The following is an 11782-nucleotide window of genomic DNA, read 5'->3' on the forward strand; positions in this document are numbered from 1 at the left end:
TACAAGCGCCTCCCTCTCCACAGACGAATAGATATGTAGAGACGGTACATGCGCCTCTCTCTCCACAGACGTATAGAAATGTAGAGACGGTACAAGCGCCTCTCTCTCCACAGACGTATAGAAATGTAGGGACGGTACAAGCGCCTCCCTCTCCACAGACGTATAGAAATGTAGGGACGGTACAAGCGCCTCTCTCTCCACAGACGTATAGAAATGTAGGGACGGTACAAGCGCCTCTCTCTCCACAGACGTATAGAAATGTAGGGACGGTACAAGCGCCTCTCTCTCCACAGACGTATAGAAATGTAGGGACGGTACAAGCGCCTCTCTCTCCACAGACGTATAGAAATGTAGGGACGGTACAAGCGCCTCTCTCTCCACAGACGTATAGAAATGTAGAGACGGTACAAGCGCCTCTCTCTCCACAGACATATAGAAATGTAGGGACGGTACAAGCGCCTCTCTCTCCACAGACGTATAGAAATGTAGAGACGGTACAAGCGCCTCTCTCTCCACAGACGTATAGAAATGTAGAGACGGTACAAGCGCCTCTCTCTCCACAGACGTATAGATGGTACATGCGCCTCTCTCTCCACAGACCTATAGAAATGTAGGGACGGTACAAGCGCCTCTCTCTCTCCACAGACCTATAGAAATGTAGGGACGGTACAAGCGCCTCTCTCTCTCCACAGACGAATAGATATGTAGAGACGGTACAAGCGCCTCTCTCTCCACAGACGTATAGAAATGTAGAGACGGTACAAGCGCCTCTCTCTCCACAGACGTATAGATGGTACAAGCGCCTCTCTCTCCACAAACGTGTCCTCAGCTCTATACCCAAAATCCCGGTGACAGGTTCCCTTTAAAACGGGTCGTCTCACTTCAGCAAATAGCATTTATCACGTAGATAAAGTGAATACAAGGCACTTACTAATGTATTGTGATCGTCCATATTGCTTCCTTTGTTGGCTGGATTCATTTTTCCATCACATTATACTCTGGTAGTTTCCATGGTTACAACCACCCTGCAATCCAGTGGTGGAAGTGCTTGCAGACTATAGGAACAAGCACCGGTCTATGGCCAGGACTGTGGGACTGCACAATCACAATACATTATGTAACTAAGGCTACTTTCACACTGGCGTTATTACCTGATCCGGCAGGGTTCAGCAAAAACGCTTCCGTTACTGATAATACAACCGTTTGCATCCGTTATGAACGGATCCGGTTTTATTATCTTTAACATTGCCAAGACTGATCCGTCATGAACACCAGTGAAAGTCAACGGGGGACGGATCCGTTTTCTATTAGGGCAGAGAAAACGGATCCGTCTTGCTCCGCATCCCAGGACGGAAAGCAAACTACTACATGCTGCAGTTTGTTCTCCGGTCTGGGAACGCAACTAAACGGAACGGAACGCATTGTGGAGCATTCCGTTCAGTTTTGTCCCCATTGACGATGAATGGGGACAAAACTGAATCGTTTTTTTCCGGTATTGAGCCCCTATGACAGATCTCAATACCGGAAAACTTAAACGCTAGTGTGAAAGTACAATAAGTGCCTTATATTAACCTTCTCTACATAATAAATGCCATTTGCTGAAGTGAGACGACCCCTTTAATACCCGGCTTATTAGTGCCAATTCACAGAAATGCCAAGGAGTCACTAACAACACAAAGAGATGCCCATCGGTAAGTACTGAAAATACTACATAAGGCCAGCAAGTCACTTACAAAATACACACACCCAGCAGGCACGTCTGCCAGTCACTGGAGATACCTAGACTGCCCGTCACATAGGCGTACCAGTCACGGGCAATGTGCAGAAATGCCAATCACAGATCTGTACGTCAGTGACTGCATGCGATTTACATGTGACAGTACACAGACCCGCTCCAGTCATCACCATTCAGGACCCACAGGCCCCAGTCACACAACGGCCACGGTTACTGGTACAAGCCACACAGGGTCATTGGAAATGACGTGTTACATAGCGACATGCATAGAACGGTGCGGGCAGAGATTTCCTATTCTGCCCCAATGAGTATTGGAGAGAAGACATAAGATGTCATACATGTGACCATACCATATGTACACTAACAGACTAAAAATATCACCTAGTAATACCACACATGTAATAATGCATTAACTGGAGTACACACATAGTAAAACATCACGTCATATCATGTACCTGTACTTAGCACACGTAGCAGCATGACACGGATGTAATAACACTGCCTTTTGAATACCATTAAATATATTCCACCACTTATGTAATAATACTGCAAATAAAATTGTAGTACACACAACACATCACATATGTAACTATAAAACGCTCATGTAGCAGCATCCCAAGTACATAATAATACTGCCTCGAACATTATAAAACAGACATACTACATACAACACCACACGCATAATATATGATCTATAACACATATGTAATATCCATAATCCTGCGGTAGTAATAATCCCGCTACACATGTAAACAAAAAATCCATGGACATGTAATACTGTACATAGTCCTATATTAGTAGTAACACACAGATTATACAATCTAGTAGTAGTAATAAGACTACATATAAAATACCTCACATGTAATACAGGACCTTGCATTAGTAATAACACTACATGTAAAATAGTACACAGTATATATGTAATAACTCCACACGCATAACATACATCCCCCTCCAGCACACACGTCACATACATTCCCCCCCAGCACACATGTCACATACATCCCCCTCCAGCACACACGTCACATACATCCCCTCCAGCACACATGTCACATACATCCCCCCCAGCACACATGTCACATACATCCCCCCCAGCACACATGTCACATACATCCCCCCCAGCACACATGTCACATACATCCCCTCCAGCACACATGTCACATACATCCCCTCCAGCACACATGTCACATACATCCCCCCCAGCACAAATGTCACATACATCCCCTCCAGCACAAATGTCACATACATCCCCTCCAGCACACATGTCACATACATCCCCCCCCAGCATACATGTCACATACATCCCCTCCAGCATACATGTCACATACATCCCCTCCAGCACACATGTCACATACATCCCCCCCAGCACACATGTCACATACATCCCCCCCCAGCACACATGTCACATACATCCCCCCCCAGCACACATGTCACATACATCCCCTCCAGCACACATGTCACATACATCCCCTCCAGCACACATGTCACATACATCCCCCCCAGCACACATGTCACATACATCCCCCCCAGCACAAATGTCACATACATCCCCTCCAGCACAAATGTCACATACATCCCCTCCAGCACACATGTCACATACATCCCCCCCCAGCATACATGTCACATACATCCCCTCCAGCACACATGTCACATACATCCCCCCCAGCACACATGTCACATACATCCCCCCCCCAGCATACATGTCACATACATCCCCCCCAGCATACATGTCACATACATCCCCCCAGCACACATGTCACATACATCCCCCCAGCACACATGTCACATACATCCCCTCCAGCACACGTCACATACATCCCCCCAGCACACGTCACATACATCCCCCCAGCACACATGGCACATACATCCCCCCAGCACACATGGCACATACATCCCCCCCAGCACACATGTCACATACATCCCCCCAGCACACGTCACATACATCCCCCCAGCACACATGTCACATACATCCCCCTCCAGCACACAGTCACATACATCCCCCTCCAGCACACATGTCACATACATCCCCCTCCAGCACACATGTCACATACATCCCCCTCCAGCACACATGTCACATACATCCCCCTCCAGCACACATGTCACATACATCCCCCTCCAGCACACATGTCACATACATCCCCCTCCAGCACACATGTCACATACATCCCCCTCCAGCACACATGTCACATACATCCCCCCAGCACACATGTCACATACATCCCCCCCAGCACACATGTCACATACATCCCCCAGCACACATGTCACATACATCCCCCCAGCACACATGTCACATACATCCCCTCCAGCACACACACAGCAGTACAGGGAGCAGTACACACACAGCCGTCATTGTGCACACAGTAAACAATGCACACTCACTATCACCAGGCACCGTCTATGCAAATCGTGCCCCGGTGCAGGAGGAGGAGGAGGGTGACACATGTGCCGCTCCACTAACAATCTGCTGACATGCAGTGAACATGATCCTCCTGCCTGCCCTGATCTCTCACCTCCATCCCCGGGGCCAGAAACCTGTCGCCGCCCGGGGCGCCCCGCCTCCCGCACACAGCCTCCCCCAGCAGTCACCTACCGGAGCACCGAGTCCGCCGAGCGCCGGGAGCACAACACAATCCCGGAATCGGATCCCACAGCGCACAGAGCGGGCGGCACCAGAACACCCTGCGTCACTCCCTCCTCGCCTCGTAGTCACGCCCACCGCACGAGCGGCTCCGCCCACATCTGCTGCCGAAGCCCTGGGCACGCCCACATACTCTACAAACCTCAGACGGTGTGACGTCATCGTCCCAGCAGCGCGCGGATGCCTCAGGTGCGTCCTGCTGTCCGCGGCCGTTGTGGTGGTGCGGGATGGGTGCGGGATGGGTGCGTGCGTGAGTGCGTGAAGCCAACGGCGCCCTGTTCTGGGGGACAGTCTGCGGTTGCATTCACTTTCTTCAGACATTAGCAAACTCATTGTAGCGTTTGCCCTCAATGACCCAGGAACCTCCATGGCGGGAGTTTCTGAAGACTGAGGCCGCGTTCACACTGCATAATGTTGAACTGTAAAATATGGAGTCGACTTCAAGGGAAATTGGGGGAAGATTTATAAAAACTGGGGTAAAGCGGAACTGGCTTAGGGCTCTTTCACACTTGCGTTCTTTTCTTCCGGCACTAAGTTCCGTCGTCGGGGCTCTATGCCGGAAGAATCCTGATCAGTTTTATCCTAATGCATTCTGAATGGAGTGAAATCCGTTCAGGATGTCTTCAGTTCCGGAACGTTTTTTGGCCGGAGAAAATACCGCAGCATGCTGCGCTTTTTGCTCCGGCCAAAAATCCTGAAGACTTGCCGCAAGGCCGGATCCGGAATTAATGCCCATTGAAAGGCATTGATCCGGATCCGGCCTTAAGCTAAACGTTGTTTCGGTGCATTGCCTGATCCGACGTTTAGCTTTTTCTGAATGGTTACCATGGTTGCCGGGACGCTAAAGTCCTGGCAGCCATGGTAAAGTGTAGTGGGGAGCGGAGGAGCAGTATACTTACCGTCCGTGCGGCTCCCGGGGCGATCCAGAGTGACGTCAGGGCACCCCAAGCGCATGGATCACGTGATCACTTGGCACGTCATCCATGCGCATTGGACGCTCTGACGTCATTCTGGAGCGCCCCGGGAGCCGCACGGACGGTAAGTATACCGCTCTCCACTACTACTATGGCAACCAGGACTTTAATAGCGTCCTGGCTGCCATAGTAACACTGAAAGCATTTTGAAGACGGATCAGTCTTCAAATGCTTTCAGTACACTTGCGTTTTTCCGGATCCGGCGTGTAATTCCGGCAAGTGGAGTACACGACGGATCCGGACAACGCAAGTGTGAAAGAGGCCTTAGGGTACTTTCACACCAGCGTTTTTCTTTTCCGGCATAGAGTTCCGTCACAGGGGCTCTATACCGGAAAATAACTGATCAGGCATATCCCCATGCATTCTGAATGAAGAGCAATCCGTTCAGGATGTCTTCAGTTCAGTCATTTTGACTGATCAGGCAAAAAAGAAAATCGTAGCATGCTACGGTTTTATCTCTGGCGAAAATAACTAAACACTTGCCTGAATGCCGGATTCTGCATTTTTCCCCATAGGAATGTATTAGTGCCGGATCCAGCATTCAAAATACTGGAATGCCGGATGCGCAGACCGAAAAAAAGGTGAAAAAAATAAATGCCGGAAAGACGGATCCGGCATTTCAATGCATTTGTTAGTACTCCCCTGGGTAAGGTGGTACTGTTGTTTAATATTAATGTGTTAATTTTCATCTTTTTGTTCTCATTTTTTTTAGGTTATATTTTTTGGGAGAGAGACCTGATAGTTTCTTAAAAAATGTCCAGTAAGTATCATTTTCGAGGGATTTTTTTCAATGATTCAAAATCAATTGTTTAATTATTTTTAATTGTTTCAATAGGCTATTCAAGTGAGTCCGGGAACTCTCCTCCAAGGCAACGAGTTCGCTTGGATACGGTATGTCATGTTTTAAAGTTTTATCTTATTATCCCATCCATGTCCAAAATATAAAAAAAAAAAAATTATTTTACAGCAATCGTCAACGGAGGAGAGGTATTCCGGCCCTGCTCCAACAGCGGGAGAGGAGGAAGTCGGGGGTGGACACCATGAATCGGTAAGTTTTTTAAAAAGAAATGTATTGTGTTTTTACTTAATTCTTCAAATTGTAGGTTATTAAGTTTGATATTCTTTTATTTTAGTCTAATCCTACTGTTGCCTCAAGAGGTCATCAGCAACCACCCACAAGGCGCCGGGGAGCACACGGCGGTCGGGGACGTGTGAGTATATCTCAGTATTGAATCTTGTTATATCATATGTGTAAATTATTTTTTTAAATTAATACATTATTTTCTCATTTTTTTTAGGGTTCAAGGGCTTCTGCCAGAACGGATGAGGAGGAATTATCCGGATTCTATATTGACAATGAACTCCTCATCCATCTGGTGGAGAAACGTGTCCCACTCTGGGACCATACCGACCACCGCCATGCAGACCATCACCTGACCCGGAGTCTGTGGATGGAGATTTGCGGAAAAATGCTTCCGGATTGGGACGACCTCAGTGAAGGCAAACAGGAAGATTGCAGTAAGTATCCTTAAATTTTTTAAATTGATTAGTTATCTGTCATGTCCAAACTGCGGCCCTACAGCTGTTGCAAAACTACAACTCCCAGCATGCCCTATCCAGGCATGTCAGGAGCAGTAGTTTTGCAACAGCTGTAGGGCTGCAGTTTGGTAATGCCAGTAATTTGACAGTAATGTTTATTTTTATATTTTTCAGAGACTGCAGTCATGGTGCGATGGCACTCAATAAGGGACCGCTTTAATAACGATTATAACGAGGAGGTCAATCGCCCGAGTGGGTCTGGCGGAACCCTAGGGCAGCCGTACCGCTATGCGGCTGCCCTAGGGTTCCTACGTAGAACCTTAGAGCTGCGAAGGTAAGTAAAAAAAAATGGTAAAATGTTCAAATCGACTTTAAAAATATGCAAATTTTTATTTTTATTTTTTTATTTTTTTTTACAGAATAACTAGCAGTACTCGGGCGCCAGAACCTCCTTGTGAAAGTCATCAAGAGGCGGTCCCTGCTGAGCTGCCACCCGCGGATCCCTCGCCACCTCCTCCAGCACCTGGTCAGGACCCAAATCGTCCTCTACTGGTGCCCTCTGGTGACGCAACAATTGCCGTTATGGCAGCCACTTTTTGAGGCGTTGATGCGTCGCCAGAGGGCCGGTAGAAGCCGCCAAGCTGATTATGAAGACCTCACAAGGCTCTTGTATGAGACCTTGTGTGGTTACAGCAATAGGATTGTAGCCATGGAGGCCGAGCTGAGAAGTCTGCGGGAGTGTGTAGCGCAGTTTTCTCAGCCGGGCCCGCTACAAACCTATTGGTCATCAGTTAATCAGCTGGTGGCGGACTTCACGCCCGACCAGGTGTTGGAGTTCAGACGTAGGGTGGAGGATGCGGTGTGGGATTTGAGACGCCGCACAACTTCCGTCCCCCAACCACCAACCTATCCCACCTCCCATTCCTATCCCCCACCACAAACTCCTCACCCCTTCCAACCTCCGCAAATTCCAACCCGTCCACCTCCCCATTCTACAACCCCCGAGCCTTTTCACCACTGTTCTCTCTCTCCTCCTAACTATTTTCAACAATAAACTTTCACCACTCCTTCTTCGCTGGCTCGGACAACTCCTTCACCCAATCCCCCATCCCATTTGCATACTCCCGCTGTCTCTCCTCCCACATCACACATTTCAGTGTCCACTAGAACATACGAAGGTGGAGAGGGATCAAGCCGTGCACTGCCTTCCACCCCCCAACCTCCTCCTCCAAATCCTCAATACCAGGATTTGTGATTTTTGTTGTTTTAAATTTTATATTAATATTGTTTTATTTATATATATTTTTATTTTATAAAATTCTGTTAAGTTTTTATGTGTCCTTGTGTTTTTTTTTTTACTTATCTAAAAATAAAGGCCTGACATGCTCTCCCACTGCTTGTGGAGCGACACTGGAACTGTCGCTCTACAGGTGGTGGGAGAGGGTGTGGTGGATAAAGGCCTGACATGCTCTCCCACCGCTTGTGGAGCGACACTGGAACTGTCGCTCTACAGGTGGTGGGAGAGGGTGTGGTGGATAAAGGCCTGACATGCTCTCCCACCGCTTGGGGAGCCAGCCAATGATAGTGGCTACTCATGCGGTGATAAGATTTTTTTGTAAAAATAATATAAATTATTTAAAAATAAACACCATACTACTAGATTTGAAAAAGTTATTCAACTTTATTAATCAACAATTTTTTGGAAAAAAAACCAGCAACAGTAAAAAATTTCAATTTAATACATTCTGGTCCTGCCACTGTAAACGTCCAGCATCTGAGCTAAAGTAGGCAGCAAATGAATCGCTCATGGCGGACACTGCCACAGTACCATGTGGTCCAAAAGTTGCAATACTAGTCATTTCGCTGTCCTCGATTATTCGCTCAATGGTAGGTTCCGTATGAAATTGTGAAGAACTACCCCACACTTTACCACTTTGCCTGCTGATTGGGAGTAGGTATAAACTCCTCATGCAGTTCCTCCCATAAAACTTGACACGTTTCTTTTACAATTGTTGAAATCGTTGAAATTCCAAGCCGGAAATGGTAGTGTAGCGAGGTGAAACTGTCACCTGTAGCCAGAAAGCTGAAGAAAAAATAAATAAAAGATTAGATTAGTAATTTGAAATACTTAAAAAATTTAGATTATGGATTTGTCAAATTTGATATGGCCTGAATCACTATAATTATGATAAATATCGTTATGAGTAAAATTTTTCTATACATCAATATATATTTACCGCCTGTAATATTTATATTAAATACGGATAGATTAGTATAGCTGCTATAAAAATCTTCTAAAAAAATTGTAAATGAAATATAAATACTAAACACATATAAATAATTAAAATTAATATATCTATATGTCATTATCTTACCGGATGGTCAACATGAGTCGTTCTGTAGGTGACACACTCCTGCGGAAATACGTATCTATTCTGGCCAGTCTCGGTGATACTCGGTCTAGGAGCTCATCAAAGGTAGCCATATTCATGTGAAAAAAGTTATAAATTTTTCTGGATAATGACGTAATTCCGGGTACAGGACTTCAAATGCTCCTTCGGTAATCCGTGCTGACGATATTGGATGAACCCAATACTGACGAAGACGACGCCGACGTCTATCTCGCTCTTGTTTCCTCCATCTTGAAACCAAGATCAGGGCTTTGAAAGCAAACTACTTTTTATAGACCAAAATATTTGCATATTTTATTAGTTGTACAACTATAAATTTAGTGATAAGATTAGTTTCTGATTTAATTTTTAGTGATAGGATTAGTTTCTGATAAGAAATTATTTTACATACCGGATCCGCTGAAAAATACACGACGGATCCGCATTCAGAATTTCCGGATCCGTATCTCCGGAAAAAAGCCGGAAAGACGCATCCGGAATTAAAAAATGATGCGTTCTCACGCGTTTTTCCGGATCCAGCGTGTAATTCCGGCAAATGGACTACACGACGGATCCGGCCAACGCAAGTGTGAAAGAGCCCTTAGTTGCCCTAGCTCAGGAGGCAGTTGAAGGCTGAAACTGAGCATGTGCGACCATGTCAGTGAGCCGGACAAACATTAAAACCAAGGCCGTCTTTAACGCGGGCACAAAAGGGGCAGCAGCCTCTTGAGCCCTGCTGGTGACGTGGGGGTGGCGGCGGAAGGGCACAGGGAGATGAGCGCTTCAATTGTGGAAGCGCTCATCGCCATATTCATCTGTATTGCCGTCCTCAGGACAGCGATACAGATGGAAGTGCTGGGGGGGGGGCAGAGGAGTCTCCTTCCCCGTTCCTCTGGTAGGCTGCAGGCACTGGGCAGCCGATCAGAGGCCGGTGCAGGCGGCGCCTGAGCTGTACAGCGCGGGACACAGGCCGGAAGAGGCCTGCATCGCTGCCAGCCTGATGGAGGTAAGTTTTAAGTGTTTATTTTTTACATGGCACATGATTGGGGGCATCTACTGAGGCCACAAAGAAGGGGTATTTTATATGGGGTCTCTGTATAGGGGTATTTTATATTGGGGCACATTGAGGTGGGTACTATGGGCTTATCAATGGGGGGCACTAAAAAGGAATATTTCATCCTTGCAAATTATGGGGGACAGTGAGAGCATCTACTGGGGCATTGTATACTGGTACATTATGGGGGCACTAGGAAGAAGGGGGAGAGGAGCACTATATAGGGGTATTTTATACTGGCACCTTATAGGGGACATTAGCTCATCTGGGGGCATTAAAAGGGGGTATTTTTTGCACTGGCACATTATAAGGAGCATTATTACTACAGGGGGTCTATGGGGAACATGATTACTATGGGAGCATTATTACTTCTGGGGCACAGTGGGGGCACTGTAGGAGAACTATTACTAGCTCTAAGGGTACTTTCACACTTGCGTTTTTCTTTTCCGGCATAGAGTTCCGTCACAGGGGCTCTATACCGGAAAAGAACTGATCAGGCATATCCCTATGCATTCTGAATGGAGAGCAATCTGTTCAGGATGTCATCAGTTCAGTCGTTGAACCTGAATGCGCAGACTGGTAAAAATGTACAAGACGGATCCATCTGTCCGCATGACAAGCGGAGAGACGGATCCGTCCTTGCAATGCATTTGTAAGACAGATCCGTCTCACAAATGCTTTCAGTCAGCGGCGGATCCGGCGGCCAGTTCCGACGACGGAACTGCCCGCCGGATCACACTGCCACAAGTATGAAAGTAGCCTAACAGAGAATTATTCCTATTGGTGGGGGCACCTTGGCACAGTATCAGCTTACCACAATTATTTTTGGGGATGTTATGTTTACACTATTAGGCCTCATGCACACGACCGTTGTTCTGTCCGTTGTTCCGTTTCCCGTGATTTTCTGCGGACCTATTGACTTTCAATGGGTCCGTTGAAAACTCGGATAATGCACCGTTTGTCATCCGCATCAGTGTTCCCAGTCCGTCAAAAAAATAGGACCTGTCCTATTTTTTTCACGGACAATGGTTCGCGGACCCATTCAAGTCAATGGCTCTGTGAAAAAACACGGAGGCACACAAGATTGTCGTCCGCGTCCTTGCATCATTTGCAAGGCAAACTTGACTTAGATTTTTTTTTCACTTTCCTTCATGTCTGGTGATCCTCCAAAAATCAAGGAAGACACACGGAAACGGAACCCCGTTTTGCGGACCGTGAAAAAATACTGTCGTGTGCATGAGGCCTTAGTGTCAGGGGCACTATTTGTTGGGCACTGTGTGCCAATAATTATTGAAGGGCACTATCTGTGTGGTACTTGTATTATCAGGGGGTTTATGGCTAGGTCTACACGACGACATTTGTCGTGCGACAAAAAGTCGCGCGACAGATAGGGCGCAACAGTTGTCGCGCGACATTTTGTTGCACCAATGTCGCGCAACAATTTTTATAATG

General features: G+C 46.9%; 2 protein-coding genes across 3 annotated transcripts in view; one reads left to right on the forward strand and one right to left on the reverse strand.

The window, feature by feature from the left end:
* MPP7 (MAGUK p55 scaffold protein 7) overlaps positions 1 to 4429 on the reverse strand; it is a 339705-nt gene extending 335276 nt beyond the window's left edge. The window contains exon 1 of one of the 2 annotated variants that reach the window (XM_044295108.1): positions 4326 to 4429. The gene's annotated coding sequence lies outside the window, so the exon portion shown is untranslated. The other variant, XM_044295109.1, reaches the window with a different exon arrangement.
* Positions 4430 to 4487: 58 nt separating this feature from the next.
* On the forward strand, positions 4488 to 7486 carry LOC122939499. Its single transcript, XM_044295568.1, has 8 exons — positions 4488 to 4562; positions 6060 to 6107; positions 6183 to 6238; positions 6315 to 6395; positions 6481 to 6558; positions 6646 to 6865; positions 7061 to 7220; positions 7306 to 7486. Exons 2-8 carry the CDS (start codon positions 6101 to 6103, stop codon positions 7484 to 7486), a joined length of 783 nt encoding a protein of 260 aa, XP_044151503.1. The 5' UTR covers positions 4488 to 4562; positions 6060 to 6100.
* The last annotated feature ends 4296 nt before the right edge of the window (positions 7487 to 11782 follow it).

Source organism: Bufo gargarizans, chromosome 5 (assembly GCF_014858855.1).
Source record: "Bufo gargarizans isolate SCDJY-AF-19 chromosome 5, ASM1485885v1, whole genome shotgun sequence".
NCBI classification, from domain to species: Eukaryota; Metazoa; Chordata; class Amphibia; order Anura; family Bufonidae; genus Bufo; species Bufo gargarizans.